This window comes from Mixophyes fleayi, chromosome 1 (assembly GCF_038048845.1).
Source record: "Mixophyes fleayi isolate aMixFle1 chromosome 1, aMixFle1.hap1, whole genome shotgun sequence".
Lineage (NCBI taxonomy): Eukaryota > Metazoa > Chordata > Amphibia > Anura > Limnodynastidae > Mixophyes > Mixophyes fleayi.
The window spans coordinates 321,052,289-321,077,508 of NC_134402.1; the positions used below are offsets into that span (position 1 = coordinate 321,052,289).

A 25,220-nucleotide genomic window follows, 5' to 3' on the forward strand; every position below is an offset into this window, starting at 1 on the left:
CCCAAATGAGCCCTATCTCCACTCTCCCACCTGCTGTTCCCCTTTCCCTCATCCATGCCTGCCAATTGGTGACTTTCTAGTTCTATTTCTCGTCCAATTCTAACCCTTGCCCCCTGTCATAACACTTGTCAAAAATCATGCTCACCAATACAGCACAGCATCACTGACAACCTCAAGATCTCTCCTCTTCCCTGTCTTCTTCTATCCTGTGTCACACCTGAGGATCTCTCTGTACCCAGACTGGGTTTGTATCTCTGGACTGGACTGGTGACTACGTGGACAAAGCTGGGTGGCCTGATATTATTCCTCTGCCTGTAATGAATGGACTGGTGCAGATGGTGATTACACTAGCAGAGGAGAGTAAACAGGTACTGGACTGCTGGACTGGACTGGAACTGGAATGCTGGACTAGAGTGATGAAAGAGGATTGCTATATCTGGACTGGAACTGGAATGCTGTAACCAGAATGATGGAAGAGAATTGCTGTAACCAGGATGCAGTAACCAGATTGCTGGAAGTGAATTGCTATAACTGGAATGCTGTAACCAGACTGGAACCAGAATGTGGTAACGGGAATGGAATCAGAGTGCTGGAATCGGACCTGAGCCAAAATGCAGACTGCACTGTCTGAGCTGGATTAATAGCAAGACTGCTGGGAACCAGGTTTGCATCGGAAATACAACATTGCACTGGCAACAAGTAAGGGCTCCAGGAAGTCCTTTTATATTTGCTGTTGATTCCTGATTGGTGACTGCAGTCAGCTGGGCAGAAGCAGCACTCTGAGTTGCTGAGATGGATCAGGTGACTATATCCAAGATGGCAGCTCCCATGAACTGGTTTTGGAGGGAATCTGAAATGGAGGCTGTTATCACCTGATTGGCTGAGAGGAATCATGTGACCAAATCCAAGAAGGCCGTGCCCATACTCTGATTCTGGAGGGATCTCTGGAGTGGAGACAGACTGGACAGCATCTAACAGCGAGGTCTGAAACCAGCAGAGCTTGAGGACTGCAGGGACAACTTGGAAATACAGCGAAGTGGTAAGTGACAGAACCTGAGAGCCTGGTGTGTGACAGTACTCCCCTTTTGAGGGTGGACCCTGGGCACCTCTTGGGCTTCAAAGGGAATTTTGCATGGAAGTTTCGGACCAAGCGTGGAGCATATACATCAGTGGCTTTAATCCAGGCTCATTCTTCTGGGCTGTAATCCCTCCAATCAATAAGGTACTGAAGATGACAATGACGAATCTGTGAATCGAGTATCCTTTCCACTTCATACTCGACTCCTCTTTGAGTTTGGATTTTAGGAGTCTTAGGGAGTGCAGAATGAAACTTATTTTTCTTCCTCTGATAAAATCACCTACATGTGATGAAACGCTTCAGTACACGTGAGGCACGGATATCACTCCACTATACAGTCACTCGATTTATCTAGTGAAAGGTTCGCGGAATACGGATATCATATATACAGCCACTGTACAGCTATTTGCTGTTTTCTTACCTTGAGTGTCATCTATCAAGTAGAGCCTGCTGCCATTGAAACTTTCCACATGGTGCGCATTGGAGGGCGGCTTTGGAGATAGTGTGTGTGCAGATACTGCGGAATAGTTGATGTGCACCGCTGCGACTATCTGGATTGGAGTTACATACCAGGAGATCACCATTTCATATTACAGTATCTATGTGCATTTGACATTTGATTTGCTAAGTACCTGGATATATATACAGAATCCATTCTGGTGGTGACACAAACTAAGTGCGGTGGCTCAAATTATAAGACAGGACTCAATGATATGGTCAGTGGCACATGCGGTCTTGGGAGGCGAAGGGCTGGATCCAGACTCCCCTCTGTGGCATAATTCTGATTTGGGGGAATTGGTGAAGTTAGAAGATACAATGATGTGGATAAAAGCGGGATTTCATACTATTGGTCAAATATATATAGATGGTCACTTAAGATCATTTGCGCAACTAATGTCCGCTTACCAGTTACCTAACTCCTGGTTCTTCAGATATCTGCAATTGAGGCATACCATTAACGCTCAATTTCCTAGAGAGCAGCTACAGATCCTAGACTCCCCTTTAAAAAATGTGATGGATTCTCTAGGTTCCTGTAAATTAATATCAGTGTTGTATGCCACATTACTACCTCAGGTGTCTCCGAGAGGATTGGATCAGTTGAGAAATAAATGAGAGACTAATCTGGGCGTCCTTTCAGATGACGAATGGAGCTTGGTGACAGGTGGCACAAAAAATGCCACCCCTTGTCTCAAGTTCCATTAAATAAATTTTTTTTTTTTTTTTTAAAGATTTTATTTTTGCCAGGGTCAACCAAAAGTAACATTCTATACAGCACTGTGTTAAAAAAAAAAATCTGAAAAATACATATGCAATAAAACATACAGCGTCTTGTTAGAAAAGAGTATTAATGAGCATGTTGACCCAATTTTTTCAAGAAAGCAACTATTTTAGAAAGAGAAATAAGACTGAGAAGAGTAAAGGGGTGGGGGGGGAGTGGTGGCGTGGCGCATTAAATACATTTTTATATATTACATAGAGTGTATTTAACCTCCTCTAGCCTACACATGATGAGACTTTGCACCTCCTCTGGGTGTCCTAAGTGCAGAGACCCCATATATACTTTCTAGCACTTATTATGGACATGCCCTGTTGTTCAAACATTTTGGTGTAATATATGAGGAAGCATCTCCTCTGCACTATCTCTCACCCCTCCCATGATCCCCAATATATGTTTGTTTGATATTACATTAGATGAGAATTTAGACAAGCCACTCTTCAAATATATATTTATATTGTCCTCCCTGGCGAAGGTGGTCCTTGCCAGGGGTTGGATGGTGCCGAAGGCTCCCAGTGTTGATCTTTGGATCTTTGAGACTTATACCACTGGTATGAGTCTCAATTTGCTGTCCTCACCTTCCAAGATGATATGGTTTGATATGTATGGCGAACCACCAGATATAATATATTAGTAACAGCCCTGTGCAGCTTTAGCTTTGGTTTTTCCGAAATCCGAGCCCACCCGAACAGTGCGGATCCGACGGGATCCGAGCACTGTTCGGGAACTTCTGGGCGCCAAACGGAGCCAAACCGAGGCTATGACATCCAGGTCTCGCGTCGGATCTCGCGAGACTCGAATGTCATAAATTCAGCGCTAGCGGCCGCCATCTTCATTCTGGATGCGATCACTCGTGAGAGAGGTTGCAGTTAGGGAGCTCCTGTCCTTGTTTTAATCTTAGTGGTACTTTTGTGCTTTGTCCAGTGCTCTGTCCTGCTGAGTCTAGTGGTGCTTTGTCCAGTGCTCTGTCCTGCTGAGTCTAGTGGTGCTGTGTCCTGTGCTCTGTCCTGCTGAGTCCAGTGGTGCTGCCTGTGTCCTGTGCTCTGTCCTGCTGAGTCCAGTGGTGCTGCCTGTGTCCTGTGCTCTGTTCTGCTAAAAACTAAATTAAAAAGTTATACAAAAATTATAAAAAAAAAGAAAGAAAATAAATTAAAAAATTATAAAAAAATTATACAAAAATAATTGTAAAAAAATATAAAAAAATTATTTTTAAAATACTAGGTACTGCTGTATAACTCCAGTACAGTGGTACTCTCCTGTGCCACAGATAATTTGTAAAGGCTTTGCCGAGTGTGTGTGGTTTAGGGGTACGCTCTCTTGTGATGCATATAATGGAGTACAAAAATTTGGAGGATAAAGTAGGGAAAGATCAACACCCACTTCCTCCTCCTAATGCTGAAGCTGCTGCCACTAGTCCTGACATAGACGATGAAATGCCATCAACGTCGTCTGGCAAGGGCGATGCCCAATCTCCTAGAGGGCATGTAAAATCCAAAAAACCAAAGTTCACTAAAATTAGCAAAAAAAGAAAATTGAAAACATCTTAGGAGAAACGTAAACTTGCCAATATGCCATTTACGACACGGAGTGGCAAGGAACGGCTTAGGCCCTGGCCCGTGTTCAGGACTAGTGGTTAAGCTTCACCCAAGGATCTAAGCCCTCCTCCTCCCCCCCCCTCCAAAAATTGAAAAGAGTTATGCTGTCAGCAACAACACAGCAAACAACTCTGCCTTCTAAACAGACGACATCACAAATCCCCAAGGCGAGTCCAAGGGTGTTGGTGGTTGCGAAGCCTGACCTTCCCATCACTGTACGGGAAGAGGTGACTCCATCCACCATTTGCAGCACACCCTCTGCATATGCTGGAAGGATGACCCACAGTGTAGATCCAGATTTGGATAATCAAGGTGTCAAGGAGGCTATTGATGTAGCTGGCGTTGTGAAGGAACTTGACAAGGAGGCTGCTGATGTGGTTATCATAAATGAGGCACCAGGGGGGGAAACAGTTGTTGTCCATAGGATGAAAAAGTCTATAGTCATGCCTGATCAGAAGCCCAAAAAATCCACCTCTTCTGTCTGGAGTTATTTTTATCCGAATCCGGACAACAAATGTATGGCCATATGTAGCTAATGTAAAGCTCAAATAAGCAGGGGTAAGGATCTTGGCCACCTAGGCACATCCTATCATTTCAGCCACAGTAGTTTGGTAGGCCCTGTCGCTGAAATGATTGGTTTGTTAAAGTGTGCATGTCCTATTTCAACAACATCAGTGTGGGTGGGAGGGCCCAAGGACAATACCATGTTGCAACTCTTTTTTTTGGCATTATGTGCTCTTTGGGGCCTAGTTCTATCTCCATCAGAGATATTCCTGCAGGCCATGTCACCGCCACAGCTATGTTGGTGTTAGACGTGCGCTGCATTGGCCTTGATAATCAAATAGGCTTTCCGTGATATTACATTGTCAGGGATTAGGCTAAACAGAGTGTCATGGTATTTGAGATCCCTACCTTACCTACACACAGCGTATACAGCGCTGCTATTTGTTCTATCATATTAATGTTTAGGGTCTCTACATATTAACACACTCCGCTTGCTCACATCACCCAGTGAAGCAAGCGCTATATAAGTGCCAACTTTTATACACGTTAGGCAGCGTCTTTAACGAGAATACAGTATCTATATAATTGTGAGTGCTTTAAGATCTTACATGACCTTTAATCAGGCCACTTTAATCGCTGCTCTATTACAGATCTCTGTACAGTGATTATCATGCATATTTTTGCAGAACCAATTTAAATATATAAACAGGGTCTCCTAGAATACGTACTATTTTATTTAAAGGAGTTTTAAGGGGCATTACACTCTAATAGAGAGACTCATCATTTCTGAATAAGAAAAAAGCTCTAATTCCTGTTAAGTTCCCAAAAAGAGGAACTGCCATTTATATTACTACTTTCTTTCTTTCTTTCTGTATTTCCAAAAAAGAGGAACTGCCATTTCTATTACTACTTTCTTTCTTTCTGTATTTCCAAAAAAGAGGAACTGCCACTTCTATTAATATTTTCATTCTATATGTAGTTCCCAAAAAGAGGAACTGCCACTTCTATTAATATTTTCATTCTATATGTAGTTCCCAAAAAGAGGAACTGCCACTTCTATTAATATTTTTATTCTATATGTAGCTCCCAAAAAGAGGAACTGCCACTTCTATTAATATTTTCATTCTATATGTAGTTCCCAAAAAGAGGAACTGCCACTTCTATTACTACGTTCATTGTTTGTGTAGTTCAAAAAAAGAGGAACTGCCATTTCTATTAATATTTTCATTATTTATGTAGTTCCCTAAAAGAGAAACTGCCATTTCTATTACTACTTTCTTTCTTTCTGTATTTCCAAAAAAGAGGAACTGCCATTTCTATTACTACTTTCTTTCTTTCTTTCTGTATTTCCAAAAAAGAGGAACTGCCAATTTCTATTGCTATGTTTTTTTTTTTTGTAGTTCCAAAAAAAAATAACTGCGGCCTTAACTGCTATGTTGGTGTTAGACGGGCTTCCGGTGTCCGCCATCTGTGCAGTGGTATTCAGACCAGTTGAGGGTTTTATATTGTGGCCCCGGTACCAAATTGGGTACCGGGGCCACTCCACTACGCAGTTCAGATAGATGTGTATCAGATATTAAACTACATTCAATGTTGGGGCCAAATCCAAAATTAATTAAAATGACCTGTCATCGTCAAAAACAAGAGGTATTGACGCGTTAGAACTACACCCTGTATATGCTGCAGAGGATGTAGGATCAGCCATCTGTAGAGTGGAATTGAGACCAGTTAAGGTTTTTTTATTGTGGCCCCGGTACCAAAATGGGTACCGGGGACACTCCACTACGCAGTCCAGAAAGCTACCTCGGTCCAACGTTTTTGGACTAAAAACAATATTGTGAGGTGTGAGGTGTTCCAAATACACTGGAAATGAGTGGAAATGATTGTTATTGAATGTTATTGAGGTTAATAATAGCGTAGGAGTGAAAAACAAACAAAAAACTAGATTTTAGCACTTTTTATGCTTTTTTAAAAATAAATCAGAACCCAAAACTCTAAATCAGAACCAAAACCTTTCGTCGGGTGTTTTGCCAAAACAAATCAGAACCCAAAACCTCAAGCTAATCAGAACCCAAAACACAAAACACTAAAAGTGCCCGGTGCACACCCTTAGTTTTAACCTCATTTATTTAGGTTGGTTCCGGAGTGTAGTTCACTGTACATTTTTATCAATGAAAATACTTAATCTGAATAGAGTCAATTAATATCTTTGTCTGTTATATGTTAAAAGTGACAATAACTTTTAGAATACTTATCCTGGAATTGGGAATGTATGTTTTGTTACGTAATTTGTTTTGTTGTACTGTCCCTTAAAAATCTAAATAATAAAAACACTTTATTCAAAAATAAAATAAAATAAATCATGGTTAGATAAATACATAGTTTATAGCTAAATATATAGATATATACATAAATAAATAGTGCCAAGATATTCTTTTAAAATGGAAAGCATCCTTCTTAGTGTATAACAAGCCCAATCCTGCATTTATTGTAGGCTGACCCTTAGTGTTACTGGGAGACGGGTACAAATTTTTACCTAATCCCCCTGCAACACACAAAATCCTCTGTAATCTTCTACTATATGACATAATCCTCTACAGGAGATTTAATGGAGCTGTATATCAATATACGGGCTAACTCCTCCTTCTTGTTTCACTCATGTGAAAGGACACTACTCTACACCCAACTATTATGCTTTATGTTGGTCACATGATTTCCTTGTGTTCACATTAGACTTTCCAATCCCACAAGCATAACTGAGAAGGTTGCTGTAAAACAGGATTCAAAATTATGAAGTCCTAGCATGGTGCACAATTATTTTGACCAACCTTTAACTATACATGTTTGTTTCTGAGTCTCCTTCCTAAAAGAACACTTGTTAAACTCCACCTATGATTTCTATACATCTATTCATTCTAAGGGCTAGATTTACTAAGCTGCGGGTTTGAAAAAGTGGGGATGTTGCCTATAGCAACCAATCAGATTCTAGCTGTCATTTTGTAGAAGGTACTAAATAAATGAAAGCTAGAATCTGATTGGTTGTCATAGGCAACATCCCCACTTTTTCAAACCCGCAGCTTAGTAAATCTAGCCCTAAGACTCAGTCTAAATAGATTTACAAGACTCACTGGTAAAACTAATATAATACGCAGATGATGGTATTTAACCACACAGTTATATCATATACTACTTATGTTCCTCCCTTGATTTGGATCTAACCATCTTTCTTCCTCAGGTATGTAATGCCAAATACAACCAATATTAACTTCTCTTATATCTGAACTTCATCTGACTACAATATGTACATTTATCAGTCTGTGTTAAAATGTTGATAAATTATGCAAATTATGAAACAGACAGATTCTTGTGAACCCTAAGTTTCAGCCACGTCATCCCTAAGGTGACCATTTCACTCACATGTGACTTGTAAATCAGCCTCGCTATTTATTTATTTATTAACATTTATTTCTATAGCAGCATATTTTTCAGTACTTTGCAATTGTGAATAAATACAGTAATAAAACACTATTTTAACAGGCAGTCTTGGGGAGTGTAAAGAATAAATTAAAAACCAAAGCACTGAGAGTTGCACCTACTACATTGTATAAATATATTCATGAAACTAACATATATAAAACACATATAAATGTATTAAATAAAAACATGATTATACCACATAAGAAAAGGACAAAAAATGAATACTGATAAGTGCATTGATCTAAAAAAAACAGGCCGGTCCCATAGTGGGCTTCCTTGGCCTGGGTCACTGGGCAATCTGCATTTGTTTTCCTTTAAAATGTTCCTAATAGGCTGCTGAGTCGAGTCTTGTCCCACTTTCCCCTTGGGCTAAAATTTGCCAGCCCTTCCCTGTTTTCTTTGTTTGAAGAATGTTTCCCTGCTGTACCTTGTTGAAACCCTTGATATATTTGAAAGTTTTTATCATGTCCTTGATTTCTCTTCTTTGCTCCAAACTATACATATTAAGATATTTTAGTCTTTCCTGGCAAGTTTTGTGCTGTAGGCCATGCACCATTTTAGTTGCCCTTCTTTGTACAGTCTCTAATGTATTTATATCCTTCTGGAGATTTGGCCTCCAGAACTGGAAACAGTATTCTAGATGAGGCCGTACTAATGACCTCTACAGTGGTATTATTACTTCTTTCTTTCTGCTACTGATTCCTCTCTCTATGCAACCAAGCATCTGACTTGCCTTTCTCATTGTTTTGTGACCTTGCTTACCTGCCTTTAAGTCACATGAAGTAGTGATCCATTTCCTCCTCAGTAGTTTCAATTATAGTGCCATTAATACTATATTTAGCCTTTGAGTTTTTGAGACCCAAGTGCATGATGTTGCATTGTAGCATTTTTTGGCGTTAAACTATTTGCTGTGCTTTTGACCATTCCTCTAGTCTACCTAGATCATCAATCATTTGCTTTCTCTGTGCTATACCATTCTGATAATGGTTGCATTGTACTCTGCAATTTTGCAATATGACTTGTAGCGTACGTTTTGTTTATTTAGTGTCATTATCTGCAAGTATTACCTTAGTAGGTAGGCTATTGTGTATATTGACTTATCAGTGATGATCTTGAGAAACTACTTCTTCCTTCCTGGGGTCTTATTGTTCATTGGTCCACACACGTCCATGTGTATAAACCCCAGGGACTGCTCTGCAGTTAGTGGTGATAAAGCTTGATGCTATTAGACAACTGTTCTTTAGCTAGCTTCCTTATTGGTTCCTAGACATGGGTGACACATGTCGGATGCTGTTAATATGTTGGTCCTACTTGGTGGAGCTGACCACTTTTTCACTTCTGCTGATATAAATCATCAGTGATTTTTCATTCTGCAGGAGTGTGACTCCCTTTTGTAATTATGTAGGTGTCATCATTGAATGTTAAAACATTGCCTGGCATTTGTGAGTTTCTTCACAGATAACAGGTTGCTTTCAAGACTACATATAATACATCTTTACTGGTATTTTTCTGGTGAGTGTAGGGGAGACTGGGTAGTGAACGTAACCTGCCCATACTCTTTCTGAGGACACATACTGTCCATTAACTAGGTAACTCTGTCTTACTTTGGGCAATGTGAGAGAAGAAGCTTTTATCACAGGTTATATGACTTGTGCTATGAAGTCACCGTGCCTGCTTTGATGACACACACTGGTGATAAATGCAGCCTCCATACCTGGAGTGTTGTTAGCCACTTTTATAGCACATTGGGACTTCTGATGATTACTTTGCTTCATCAGCTGATTCATACCAACTTTCCAAACTTGTTAGCTGTACTTTAGGTTAGTAGACTTCATATAAAAGATTCACGTTTTTCACGTTGCTGACTGTTTATTTTTACACCAATCTTAGGTCTCTGCTCTGAGTATAATGTCATTGCTTGCCCTCCCTGGATTCTGCTTGCATTCATCCACATGCTTGCCTTTGACATGTTATAATTTCAGCTCGCCATCTGGTCAAGTATAGAGCGCAACCACAATTGTTTCATAACTGTCTTCGACACTAGTGAGTAGCAATGTCACTACATGGACGTCTTTTAGTTCTTTACCATTGCCAAGTAGATGCTTTACCATTTCTAGGTTACTCCTTATGTAGTCCTGCGTATGCTGGGCCTTAATCAGTTCCAATATAGCTTGATAAACTTTTATAAATTAATACAATTTATTGCTGGTATTTGTATATGTGCCTAATTTGGTCACTACAGGGGCGAACGCAGGATTTAGAAGGGGGGGTTTCCGCCCCCCCCCCCCCGGAAAAAATAAAAATATTGCGAGAGGGAGCTGCTGCTCCATTTCGGCGAGTCTGAATTCTACAGCAGCCGCGGCGCTGTAAAGCAGCATCCGCGGCAGTGCTGTATTATACTATAATACAGCACTGCCACGGACGCTTCTTTGACAGCGCCGCGGCTGCTGTACAGTACCGTTGGTTCGCGGAGGGGAGGGATTTCTGCACTATCTATGCTAAGGGAGATGGCACTTTGGGCTTTTTGATCTTTTTTGATCCAGTGATTTGGGTGTGGAATTCTTGTCAGATTGGCCACTGTGAACATCATTGAGTTACTATTTACAGACATATCTTAAGGTCCTATTTTACTGTTGCCCTGCACCCATTACATGTTAGCAGCAGAAAGTTCATTGTCCAGGAGTGTAGAAGTTTAAAAAAGTTGTTTTTTTGAAAGAGCAAAACGTATACCCTTACACTGCAGCAACACACATCACTAACCTGTCAGTTTTTCGTTTCCCAACATTTTTTAAAAAAATTGTAGCAGGACTACAAAAGACATACAGTACACTCATTGTCACAATAAGTATATAAATTGCTATTATTCTAACAAATAAATTATTCCCTTTTTGTTTCTTCCGTTTTTCAAATGTATTTATAGCTACCATAAACAACAATTTCTAATTAAATAAATGTGCAGCGGAAATTAGCCTTTATCATCTATGCTGCCATCTTTCCTGTATCTGTCACTTGCTGTTCCCCACCAAGAGATGCTAGCGTTGTGTACTGTGTTTTGTTGCAAAACACTGTGTGAGATCCAGCAAGAGGTACACAGGTCACAGGGACAGAGTAGATTTACATCTTCCTACTGTCACAGGCAGGAAGAGACACAGAAGCTCTGCAGAATTGAACAACACCCATAATACAAAGAACAGTAGATTGCAAGCTCTGGTATCATGTTCCTCTAATACTATTATTATTTATATTACCACTAGATAAATCTGCAGTGCTGTACAGGAATGCTTTTGTCATACCTAGATTCGTGTTGTGACTTGACATGATCAAATCATTTTTATGGTTGTATAAAATTATATTGCCTTTATACTTTAAAATATGCTCAAATCTGCATAATATTGTTGCATTTTCACCTTGATACTTGTCTTCAATTAATTTTTGAAGCCATGTAATACCTTAATACAGCCTGTAGATGGCCCTTTGACAATTGCTGTACATGGAGACATGGCCAGCAGCAACAGCTACCTCTAAGACATGTAGTAAGAAGATACTACATTTCAATATACATAAAATAATGTAATTTTCACCATGTTGGTATGCAGCAAAAGATGGACTTCTAACACTAGGTAGAAGTATCAGAAAATCAGAGAATCTGGAGGAATTAAAAAGAGAATTTCTGGAAAGAGCTTAGAGGGACAGGTAGAGAGACAGAGTGGTTGATTTTTTTTTTGATCAGGGTATAAAATTGTATAGCAACATCAGTTTTCTCCCTTGCATCAATGAAAGTTTTTCAGGAGGGGAAAGTATATGACTTATGTAGCCAGAGGGTTACATACCCAATGCCAATGTGAGGCACCTCTTCAACATCAGATTTACTACAGGGATTTCCACTTAACCATCAACCATTAACCATCAACAAACAATTCCTAAATTTATGGTGGAATTGTAAATTGTACAAGGAAGCAGACGATATCTAAGTAGTCCATCTCCTTCATTATATTTTAAGACAAGCAGCGCTTTATTTAGTATTATTATAGCAAACAAAGTGCAATTTTTTATCGCAGCAATTTATTGCAATTTATTTTAATATGGAATTTTTATCACTCTGGATTCCCCAGAGCCCCCCCCCCCCACCCCCCAACAAACTTTTATCTATAGAAATGTGATATACAAAGTATAAAAGTTATATATAAATTCCCCCTGCCCCTACAAATAATTCAGGCAATAAATAATTTTTTTCAGCTTCCTAAGAGGGCGTTATTAGAATGTGTAGTATAGCCGCAATACTTGATTGAGGCTTCCTGAACTTATTGTCAGTGGGGGCAAAACCAGCAGTGACCCCTTGGATATATAATGGCAGAGTGATAAATGGAGCCCACAGGTTTACATATACATCCATGAAAAATAGCAATTACAGTGCTTCCCTTCAATAAAAAAAACTTTAGACAATAGTAAAACATGACATCCGCAAAAATAAATTAACTCTGAAATTAAAGTGTTTTATATAAGTTATGTGAGAATGTGTGTCTATTTTTCTTAAGTTACCTGTCTACAGAATGTCCTATACAAACTAACATATGAGATAATCAGATTGCTTTACCCTCCTCGCAGTTAGCTCCTCGGTATCCTGGACAGCATCTCCATTCCAGTGTAGTCACCGACTTATAGCTGAGTCTATAGGTTGGTCGTACAACTGTCCTATAACTGAAAATCATGTGACTATAATAAAGTCTGCATGTGACATACATGGACACATAAAGTGACTTATACGGCTTGATTAATTTCCAAACACTGCTTGAATGTAAGTTCAGCATGCAACTTGTCTGTAGTTCCGTCTGTATTCAAATCCAAATGGATCTCAAGATACGTTACTATTTGAATATGGGTGGAAATACGCACTTTCTAAACAGTACTTGCTGTACATAGACACATATATCAGACTGCAGTATACGCACATAAGTAAAAAGTCATTAATGAATTGAAAAGTACATGTATGAGAGCCAGTATCTATCACAAAACAACTTTATGCAACCAAGACATACTATAAAAATGCATTGTGGGCCTGATTCATTAAGGAATGTAAATGCCAATACGTGCTGTATTTTGAGTAAAATTGCACTGTGCATCCCCAGAAATGGACGATACGCCACTGCACGCAAGAACATCCAATACAACTTCAAGCGCAAAGGACATTGACAACAGGCTATGATTTCATGGACATAGTCAGTTTACAGCAACGGCGTGTCAAGCTTGAGCACATACAGCAATGTCCTATTTAAGCTTTGGGCATTTCTACGGTAAGTGTTTCTCAGTAGTATAACTTGCACCAGCTACAGGTCGGGTGTAAGTGCCAAGTGATAGAGATGATGGTCGCGTATACATTCTAGAACATGAGAACATGTATTTACAATCAGGAGCAACTGATAAAAGGCATTTTATGTGCAATAGACATTAATAATATCATGATAAATGTATTACCCTGAATTTTTTACAATATTTTCCTTAATGACTATCCTATATTATTAACAGGTGACAATAATCAGATATTTTTCTATGTGCTCTGCTGGGTCTTTATATTCCAGATATGTATTGGACATATCCTGCAATGTATTGTGTCTGACAAAGCAGAGCATATTCAACAAGAGACATTTCGGCAGATCCCCGTGCAGTTGAATACGGATATGCCTGAAAAACACAAAAAACCTGCACAATATGTTCGTTTTGCATGTCTTAAAAAATCTGGCCCTGTATGTAGTGTACGCATTTACATTTTCTTTATTTATGTAATTAATATAAACAAAATATAAAAAAACAATTATATTTGAAAATAAATATTCATATAAATGATTATACTGTTAACATTTGTTATTTTAAATTTTGATAAAATAAAAAAGTTTTATGCGTTCTGCTGTGTCCTTTTAGTGTACATATGCATGTGCGTTTGCTGCAGTCTGTTCTGTATGACTACATATGGCAAGTACTTACATCCAGATTCAAATTGAAAAGTATCTTTAGATACGTTTGTATTTGAGGATGGCTGGAACTACACTCAAATTGTATGTTCCTTTTAAACACGCAACTTACGTGCAAGCAGCATTCGACATGAATCAGGCACAGTGTGTCTAAAAAAATCATACAAATATGCAGAAATAAAATAGAGATGGAATGAGAGTAATAGCAAGAAAGAAAAGGTAACATAGATTAGTAATATATGGCTCTGCAGTCTCACCTTCCCCCAGAGCAGCCTGCTGCCCAATGACAATTCTGGTACACTCTCTGCAGGAAAGTGCCATTCTGAACTTGGCAAGACACTGTCCGGCTGACAGGTACAGAGCACCAGTTCCTATAATATACATAAATTAGCATTTATTCTTAAGCAGACAATAATAGGAGGTAAATAAACTTCAATAATTGCATACAGACAAAAACTGATACTAAAAACATGACAATTTATTAAGAATAGTTCTATATGCTGAAACTGACAGTCAAACAATATTTGACTCTTCAAAAGCAACATCATATCATCATCATCATCATCTATTTATTTATATAGCGCCACTAATTCTGCAGCGCTGTACAGAGAACTCACTCACATCAGTCCCTGCCCCTTTGGAGCTTACAGTCTAAATTCCCCAACATACATACACACACATAGACTAGGGTCAATTTGATAGCAGCCAATTAACATACTAGTATGTTTTTGGATGGTGGGAGGAGACCGTAGTGCCTGGAGAAAACCCAAGCAAACACGGGGAGAACATACAAACTCCACACAGATAAGGCCATGGTCGGGAATTGAATGTTACAACTCTGTCTGTTGTTTGTACCTAGCAGCAGTGCCTCATACCACCAGAGGTGCTGCTGTTCTGTTCCTGAACTCTTCTACGTGCCTGAAGGAGTTACTCTCCTTGCATTATGCCTGATTAGAACTGCACCTGTTGCACTGCTTTAAGTACCTGCCTCTAGCTGTGCTCTGTGCAGTTCATCCGTTTGTTCCTGGCTGCTGCTAACCTGCTCCTGTGCTATTTGGTATATACCTGCTGGACTAAACTTCTGTGTATGACCCCTGCCTGTACCTTGGACCTTGCCTGCTTGTCTGAGACCCCGAATCGTTTGCCTGTACCTTGGACTACGCTGTTTTGCCTGTTGCCCTGACCTTTTGGACAGACTTCTGGACCTCGCTAATTTGCTTGATCTCTGCCTGGCTATTTGGATTTGTTTGTCTGATCACTGCTTTATTCCTGGACTCTGTCTGCTTTCCTGGACAGTCTTGTGCCTTCTGGACTGGGGTAAAACTTATAATACCTGTTCCTGCCATTTTACTATACAGTCTCCTTAGGAACCTGTTTTTCTCAGGGGATCTGAGTATTCTTTGTTTGTGTATTTACCTGAATAAAGACACTTTGCTTTACACTTCTGTTGCTCTTCGTAAATACACTGGGATTCATAACATTGAACTCATGAGCCTCCAGTGCTGTGAGGCAGAAGGGCTAACCACTAAGCCACCATGCTGCCAACCATTTATTTATATAACGCTACTAATTCCGCAGTGCTATGCAAAGTAACTTGTCATCATTCTAATGGTTTATTTATTTAAAAATCTGAAGAAGTCTGTAGCAGCAGACAAAATGCATACATTCAACCCTTTTTTATAAGGATTTATATTATCAGAGATCACCATTGCAATCATGAGCTCTGACTCTAGCGCTGCAGAATAAACAGGATTCCCTAAGATCATTAGACAGGGCTGCAATGTGGAGGATTTACAAAATCTGCCAATATGTCATAACAGAGTTTGATAAGAATTTGAGAACTTAGAATTATATAATTTATTGCTTTGCATTTTTTACATAAACACTCTCTAGCATTGCCTGAAGAAACTACCACATCTGAGAAAAGGGTTAACCACTTGGAATTCAGGAGGAAGTACCCTCCATTGCTCATAGGGGAGAAGTTTAGGCTTATATAAGGGCTCAACCTCATTCTTACCTTGGCTGGTCTTACACCTTCCCAATATACCCTGAACGTTGTGTCTAGCTCTGGTTTGCTGTTCATGTGTGTTGCTGTAGATCCTCACAATAGAGCTCCTGTTATTCTTTTACTTTATTAGCAATATCCCCTTTAATGGCAGCTGAGATTATTTCTTACAAATCATAAGTAATTTGTTTTAGCACCCAAAATGTTGGATTTTTCGTGGAGTCCAGGATGACACCTAGGCAGTCTACTTGTGGAACAGAAGAGAGGATAGTGTTGTCAACATATTGGGCAAGGAGAGGAGGAGAGGGGACCCTGAAATTGGGGGGGGGATAATGGGTTCAGTTTTTAAGAGGAGACAGCAACTAGAGACTCTAGAGAGGAGGGTGGAGGAGAGGTAAATTTGGGTATTGTTGGTATAAAGGTGGTGATGGAGGCCAAAGGAGCTGATAAAATTATCAAGTGAAGAAATGTACAGACAGAAGAGAAATGGGCTGAGAACGTACTGGACAGGTAGAGGATTATGAGGAGATGTGAAGTCATGGGTAAAAATGGAGAAGGGGCAGTTGGAAAGGTAGGAGGTAAACCAGGAGAGGACGGTGTCATGAAGGCCAGTGGAGTTGAGGGGTGGTGCACAGTGCATAGAGGAGCAGATGAAAAATGACCCTCAGATTTGGCAGCGAGAAGATTTTTTGTGATCTTGGTAAGGACAGTTTCAGTGGAGTGGAAGGAGCAAAAGCCAGATTGAAGCTGATCAAGGAGGGAGTGAGAAGAGAGGAAAGCGGTGAAGCTGTTGTGGACAAGTTTTTTGAAAAGCTTGGAGGTGAAGGGGAGGAGAGAGATCAGTCAGTAAATAGAGAGATAGGCAGGGAGAAGGGAGGGTTTTTGAGGATGTTTGAAGAAGGTGGGTATGGTGCCGAAGAAGAGGGACAGGTTGAAGAGGTGGGTGAGGAAGGAGCAGGCATTGGGAAAGAGGGACTTGAAGAGGTGAGAGATGATATGGTCAACGGGGAAAGTGGAAGAAGATGAGAGAAGGGCATGGATTTCAGATGGGGGCATGGGTAGGCTAGAGTGTTGGAGAGTGGGGCAAAAGGAGCTTGATGGAAGAAGATGTCCTGATGGATGGACTTGATTTTGGAGGTTAAGTGGGTGACAAAGTCAAGGATGAAAGGGAGGAATGGTGGCAGAGGAGGGAGCTGAAAGTGGCAAAGAGCCAACAAGGATTGTTGGACTGGGAAAAAAATGAGAGATTTAACATAGGCTGTTTGGAGAGAGAGGGCAGAACTGTAAAATGAGAGAATGAATTAGAAATGGAGAAATTCAGCCTAAGACTTAGCAATTTTATCCAGTGATATTTGGTGGTGTGAGAGCATTTTTGTAAGTAGCATGTCAGTTTAGAAAGCCAATTGTGGTGTGGACTGGGGTGGCAGAATCCAGGGCAGAGGTATATTTGTAGAGGGGGACAACCTTGACACTGGGATAGGAAAGAGTGGTGATGAGGGAGAGAAGTGAGTGAGAAGGAGAAAATAAGCAGGGTAGGGGGTGTCAAAGTTACACTTGGCGAGGGTAGACTTGGGACACAAGGGTAATGAGAAAAGGGCACGGATTTCATCCCCAGAGATGGGTGGGGAGAAGTTTAAGCAGAAGATGATGTACAGAGAGGGGGAAGAGGGACTTGCTACAATAGTAGGAGAGGAGAGGGGCGAGCTGTGGTGTAAGAGAGTGTCAGTGGTGCTTGATGGGGTGGAACTGGAGGGGTGAAGAATGCAATACAGGCAGGGTCGGACTGGCCCAGCGGACTACCGGTTAAACCACCGGTAGGCCCGACTACCGTACGGCCACACCCCCTTTCACCAGTGAGCGGAGCTTACCTGGAGGCCCCTCACATCGTCCCCGCTGCGTCGCCCCTGCTCAATTGGGCAAGGATTAGGAGACGTAGGTGACGTCAGAGGAACGTGCAGGAGAAACTTCCTTCCACTCAGCGACAGCGGGAACTGTGAGTGAACAAGCCGGCGGTCCGGATTCGGACATTTACATCTTCCTACATGCCCGTTTTTCTCTGAGTGGGGGTAAGAGTCCACCTTCACTAAAGGATCCTGTTTTTAGATTTTATATGTTTTTATGTTTTATCGGGGCTGATGCCCAATGCTCTAATAAATGTATTGACGTTTTTACACATGAGCAATTTTTTTCTTTCTTTATGGAAACGGAGTATATCTTGACTTCAGAAGAGTGAAAGTGATTATCACAGTAGACTCTTTTGTCTATTTTCTATGTGTAAGTGTATACTTTTAAGACATATAGAGCATATCACGTGGTGCTGCATGGTATACGTAATTATCCACGGGTGAACAGAGGTATCCCATTGAATAATAAGGCACATATGCACGGTACAAGCTACACTAAGATATTTTTTTTTATGTTTTTTTCCCTTTATATGGAGATAATCTGGAAACGATTGATGTGAAAATCCTGAGGATTTGAACTGTATACATAAAACATCATTGAGAGCGGACAGTCATTGGAACTGTATCATTGGAACAAGTGTTCATTTTGAACTTTTCCGGGACTTTTTTGTTTTGTTGTATGTAAATATCAATAGCGCCATCTGATTCCTTTCCATTTTACATTGCTAATATTTTCTGCACAAAGGGGGTTTGTGCTGTTAGGAATAAGAGGCTGCATTTGGTTATAATGCGCAGGAGATTCCAAATATTTTTGTTTTTATTAATTATTTAATGCTAGGAATGGTCGTGGGAAATGGATGTATTAAACGTACATGTTAATAATTTATTGCTGGGACTGTTTGGAGGGAGGGTAATAGGTTTATTAATTAAATGGGAATACTATTAATTTAATGTTCGGGTTGGTTGGAAAGAAATAGATCTATTCATCAAATGTGAGCACTATTACTTTAATGTTGAGGCTAGAGAGAGGCCTAATTATTAAATGTGGGTGCTGTTTATTTAATGGCAGGGATGGTTGACGCTTCTAAATGTACCTATTATTTTTTCCAAATAGGTCCCTCAACATTCCAGGATCCAGACAAGCCACAACTAAAGAAACCAGCAGCCACAGGTGGTAAAAGTGACAACAACAGGTAGGACAGTCTGTCAAATGATCTGAGTTTAGTGCAGGCTTGGCTAACTTGTGGTACTCCAGGTGTTGTGAAACTATAAGTCCTAGCATACCCTTCCAGCAATAAGCTGCTATATATTGGCAAAGCATGCTGGGGCTTGTAGTTTCACAACACCTGGAGTGCCACAGGTTAGCCAATCCTGGTCTAGTGGGACAATCCTGTTTTTTGGTGACTGTTCTGCCCAATCTAAGGGGCAGGTCAACACTGTGTATTCTTTATACACACAGTGCATTATTTATATACTGCACTAAGGTGCTAGCTGTCCTTTGTGGACTGACCACTCCCCCTCTAGTGTCTGGTCCCGCCTCTATGATGGCTGACCACACCCCCTTTGGTGGGTCCCTAGTGTTGCATTCCCCGGTGGGCCCTTCATGCCCCAGTCCGACACTGAATACAGGAAAGGAGCAAGGAGAAGGAGACATGCTAAGAGACATGATCACTCGCTGGGGGAAGTGACACTGGATGGGAACTAGGGGCAGAGACAGGTAAGAGCAATGAGTTCTAGTGTGATGTGTGGAGAGGTTGACAACAAGGTGAGGGGACAGAGTAGGGTTGGAAGGAGAAGTTATGAGGGGGCAATTACAATAAGATTATGCTATGACAAAAGCAGTTAGGCATCATAAAACTCATATGGTCTGAACAAGGAATTCATGGAGAGCAAGCAAGCATTCAGGGGAATGGGGAGGCAACCCCATGAATATAGACTGGGCAGTTGTTTGGCACCCCAAGGGAGGGTACTCAGGGGGCTGGCTGTGAGTGGTGGAAGAGAATAATTGGCAGGTGCTGCTGTCCAATGGTCCAATGTTCAGGAAGCCCCTCAAAGGGATCTGTGGGAGTTATTTAAGGTCCGGCGGATTGGAGAGGCATCAGGTACCCATCAGAGAAGTGATGGGTAACAGGCAGGTCTAGGGCCGCATACCCCTCTATGTGCCTTCACCGGGGTACACAAGCGCCTTCCTGTTTTATTGTCATATTTGTTTGCTATATCTTGTAAGACTTGTTACAAATGCTAACAGACATGTTGTTACAGAAAGGCGTCTCTTTCTTTGGTTAAAGGTATTGTTGTAACTTAATATTAAGATTAAGGGTGATGTGCGGCCCATCTAAAGGTTAGAGGGCTGCCTATTCCACCACTTAAGTGTATCATATTGCCCAACACTGGGGGGGGGGGAGGTTGACAGGTGTGGAGAGGAGTCCATTACCTGAGGGGCTTTGGATCCTGGTTCCTGGGGTGATGAAGGCTGGAGGACTCCTCTCCTACTATTGTAGCAAGTCCCTCTTCCCCCACTCTGAACATCATCTCCTCCTTAAACTTCTCCCCACCCATCTCTGGGGATGAAATCCATGCCCTTTTCTCATCTTATACCCCTCTAACCCTACCCTTGTGTCCCAAGTCTACCCTCACCAAGTGTAACTTTGACACCCCCTACCCTGCTTATTTTCTCCTTCTTACTCACTTCTCTCCCTCATCACCACTCTTTACTTTCCCAGTGTCAAGGTTGTCCCCCTCTACAAATATACCTCTGTCCTGGATTCTGCCACCCCAGTCCACACCAGTATTTCTCTTTTTATTGTCTTGGGTTTTAAAGATTTGTCCCTGGAAAGTGTTAACTTGTTGCTCTATATGCACAGTACAGTTCCTCTTATTCTGTATACTGGAAATAATTTTCAATATCTATTCTTATTTCTTAGTTAAAATTCTCATGGAATAAAGTCAGTTGATAACACTTTACAATACCATGAGTACTCTTTTTCTGTTGTATATACAACAGTTTGATAAAAGAGCAACAATATTGCATTCTGTAGACAAATATTAAAGCAGTTACTTCAAACACATATTATGATGAACACACAATAAAACACATACTGCTCGAGTCATTGTGAGTGCTCAGCTACATCTTTATTGCCCCAGGGAAGGAAGGCTCCTCTTTTAGGTTAGAAGGAGTGCCACAGACAGACTAAGCTTGAGACTGCTCCAGGGGTAAACATAAAGCTTTTCTCATCATCTGTATGCCAGAGACCCCTGCAGTTACTGTGTGTGTGTGTGTGTGTGTGTGTGTGTGTGTGTGTGTGTGTGTGTGTGTGTAAGGTGTGGAGGTGACAGATCTAGCATCAGACAGGAACTGTATATTTCAGGTAGAATGTATGTAGGAAACAATACTTGATGGCAAGGAAATGATTGCATGGAACAAACACAAACCAATCTCGGCTATTGCAATCTAATTATTTAATGATGTCTGATATGAGAACTCTTTGCTTGCTTCTACAACTGAAGCTACAGTTTGTCATTGTAAACGACTAAAATCAGTAGTTTGCATATAAAGTTAAAATATACTTTCCTAGGAGCATATGCAGGGCAGGGGCTCCATTAGATGGACCTAGGCAGCTGCCTAGTGCACCAATTGTTACATGGCATCTGCAACACTGAATGGGTGACATAATGTCATACATCTAGTGTTTCTAATGCCCCTGTGTGCCCTCACCCAAAGTGCTGGCCACTGATGTGAAGGAGAAACAGCTGGCTGCATCTTACATGTGAAGCGGTTGGCTGGTGCTCCTTAATGGTGCTGGGAGTGTGGCGTTTGGTTGCAGAGTGCCACACTCCCTCCTGCTGAGGTAACAAGCAGCAGGGATGGGGGTGCCACTTCTGTGTGTGTGTGTGTGTGTGTGTGTGTGTGTGTGTGGTACTAATGGCTCACCGAGGTCTTGCACCGGCCCTGAACATAAGCCATAACCTATGCTTATACATGTGATGCAGAAATACACACATTGATTTGGTTCTATTCAGGGTAGGGTATTTGAAGGGTGAGAAATTAAATTCTAAAATATAAAGAATAATAACACTGGGCATCCCAAAACATCCTTCAAAAGAGCAGTATAGAACATAATAGGTATTAGTGCAGGCATCCATGGAAGAACAGGTCCACATTGCTCCTTTGAAGCAGTAGTGTTATACTTTGTGCATGAGTTTGTTTTCACTCATAGCAGTATTGCATATATAATCAAAAATTATAGAATAGGAACGAAGGATACCATCATTCTTCATGATGTGGGTATTGAGCCCCTAAAGATATAGATAATTTTATAAGTCGTGAATTGAGCTGTCAGTCATAGCTTAGTTTTTAATACGATTATACCATTCCTACGGACACTTTGCTGTAAGGGAGTTTGCATCTATTTATGTCACAATATAATTGGACAACAGGGCATATTTGTAATTATATAGCATTATAAAAACTTACATTGGAAAAAATATTAAGTTACACATATTTTAGAATGTTTCAAAGGCAAGTACAACTAGGGCTGTGAAATTGGCTGTACAGAGCTTTGGACTAGGATAGTATTAGATAAATACAAAAAGAAAATACGGACACTATGACAGACAAAACATTAAGAAAAATCATAATCTGGGTTAGTGGGTAACTATAAAAGAGCAGCACAATGTATGATGAGGAAAAGTTATATAGCGCACTGAGTAAGATGCATTAAAGAGCTAACACTGCAATTGCAGTGATAAAGCAGTCTATAAGGTGGCAAATCACTGCAATTGCCTGCAATGGTACTTTCAACAAAACAGAGTGTTATACATAGAAACAGACGTGTCAATACAGAAATGTTAGTAATTGTGCAGAGTTGAGAGGTAACAGCATTATGGGTATCAGTGAAGAGCATATTGTGGTACTGATTATCAGGAGGGCAAGTACTACAGTGCTAACAGAGATCTCTGTAAAGGAGGTTCTGCAATTGCAGTGTAAAAAGCAATGTATCAGGAAGAATGCTGGAATTGCAGTAGAATGTGCTCTGAGGGGCCTGTTCTGTTGACATATTGTTTATCTCTGCTTTTTCTCTGTTGATTTTCCCATATAAATTGTTAGTGTTCTCTCTCCAACACCCCCATGTCACAATCATTCAGCAGACAATCGTTCTTTCCAGCCACAATGGACAAAGCACCGGCGGTAACATTCGCAAAATACTGAAAGGGAGAATTTCTACTATAAAAAGTAATGGGTTATTTCACAATTTACAACCTATCAAGTGGTATTGTAAATGGTGTAATAGACATTTGTCTAAAAAGTTTGTGGCGTTGTCAACCCTGAATGACCCATAGAAATACTCCCTACTGGCACATAACACACAAGGGGGTCTCGCTGCAGCTGAACTGACTCCCATGACAGCAGCCAACATTTCTAGTAGTCTTTTGCCATCTGAACATCATTGCAAATACGCCAAGTGCCTCTTTAGTAGTGAAAGGGTTACGTTACAATAGCTCTTCAGCTACAGGGGGCCCAAAAATGCCTGTGTATATAGCAATTTCTTAATCCTAAAATAACCTTTAAAAACTGCATCTGTTAAACTCCCAAAGCAGCCAGAGGGGCAGGCAAGCAGAAACACATTTTTTCACAGTAAAAAAATTAAAATTAGTGCATCAATGAGATATGGGACAATCTATGTATTCCATGTTTTTGTGGTCACAGATTGCATCTATGTTATAAGATCTTATGGCAGACTGAACTTTCTTCCCCTTTGTATAACTTCACAGAAAATAAATAAGTTGGATATGATTTATTAATAAACAGCTGTACTGTCCCTCACATTGTAAATAAAATCTGAAACATTTACTTTACTCCTGTGTACAATTCACTCAAGTTCACTGTTAAAATTCCAGTGGAGATGTTGCCTATAGTAACAATTCAGATTTTAGTTATCTATTATTTTGTACATTCTACAAAATGACAGCTAGAATCTGATTGATTGCTATCTCAACTTTTTCAAACCCACAGTTTAGTAAATATACTCCTAGGAGTATAGCACTAAAAATATACAGAAATAATAAAAACAGCTTTTAGTAGGATACAATAACTAGTACTTTTAAAGACAACATCATAGCAATAGAATAATGTATATTGACTTTCAGCTATAAATTAACAACCACAGTTAATTTCCCTGGTTACCTTCTGGGGGTTGTGAGCGACTCTCTGGTTTTGACTTGCAATGCCGCTGAATATCGGTATTGAGCTCCGGATGTCCATGTGCAACAACCTTCGTCCAGCAGGGCACAGAGGTAGAGCAGAATATGCCAACAGGAGCAGCAGGGCACTGCTAACCTCATGATTCCTCCACACAGGGAATCACACTTTGTGTTCCACAAGGCAAAGTCCAGATATGTCAATTAACAGCTACTTTTGAAAGAGTTAAAAGCTATCTATTGAAGCCCCTTTCATAAGTACAGGTAGGAGTCAGCATGCGTCCAACTGCTTAGTGGGGAAATTGTCTGGTGATCCTCGATAAACCCACCTCAAAGTCACCAAGGACAAATCCGGCCTCCAGACAGCCCCCTAAGTGAGAAGTCTCACTCCCCCCTGCCTCTCCTGCCTTTCACAGAATGTGCCCCCCACACTGCTGGGAGAAAAGAAGTCTGTACAGACTCTGCCTACTTGCCTTGCACCGGCTTAGAAATCCCAAACAATTGAGTTTTTAAATCACAGCTATAGCATCCCCCTCCTTTACACATTCTCCTCCTTCTCTTACCTACCCTCTCTTCCTTCCCCTCCTCTCTTCACTTCCTAACTGCCTCACTCTATTTTCCTCCCTCTTTTCTTTTTCTCTCCTTCAATCCCCTTTCCCCTCTCTCTCTTTCTCTCTCTCACTCTCTCTCACTCTCTCTCTCTCTTTTTTCTCCTCCCCCTGCACTTTTTCTCTTTCTTACTTTGACATGGAGACAATTTGTGTCTTTTGTGTGTGGCTTTTAAATGCACAGACTCAGCCTGTCTCTCCATCCTATTTCTCCCCCTTCTATCTCCTGTGATTCCCTCATTTCCCCCCAACCCTCCTCTCCTCTGCTTTTCCTGGCTTCCTTCTAAGTATATTTAAATCCAGGCCCTGTAATTAGATTGTTATATAAAAGCGTCACAACTACATTGAATGAAACTGTGTTTTTAACCCATATATGGATCTCAAAATAAAACATTAAAATGTCAGAAAGGCACAAAAGAACAGATATAGAAACAAAGTCTCAAATAAAAAGTAAATGGGCCAAATATGTATATTATTATATACAGGTAATGGGGGGAAAAAATTGAACCACCACTAGAAAGTCACTTTATAGGGCATTGGGTTACCATGTGCGACCAGCAGAGCCTGCATGGCATTGAGTCTAGCTATATTGTGCAGGACAGATGCAGT

The 25,220-nt window shown here is 40.6% G+C and overlaps 1 protein-coding gene across 4 annotated transcripts in view; it reads right to left on the reverse strand.

Moving 5' to 3' along the window:
* Positions 1-24,587, reverse strand: part of EMID1 (EMI domain containing 1) — an 83,763-nt gene extending 59,176 nt beyond the window's left edge. For 2 of the 4 annotated variants that reach the window (XM_075213617.1, XM_075213635.1), the window contains exons 1-3: positions 23,990-24,584; positions 14,154-14,267; positions 12,525-12,628 (exon numbers count right to left, since the gene is read on the reverse strand). In XM_075213617.1, the coding sequence (XP_075069718.1) occupies positions 12,525-12,628; positions 14,154-14,267; positions 23,990-24,147 (376 nt within the window). In that variant the 5' untranslated portion in view covers positions 24,148-24,584. Of the gene's footprint in view, positions 1-12,524; positions 12,629-14,153; positions 14,268-23,989 lie in introns of all 4 variants that reach the window. The other 2 variants (XM_075213626.1, XM_075213645.1) reach the window with 2 other exon arrangements.
* Between the last annotated feature and the right edge of the window lie 633 nt (positions 24,588-25,220).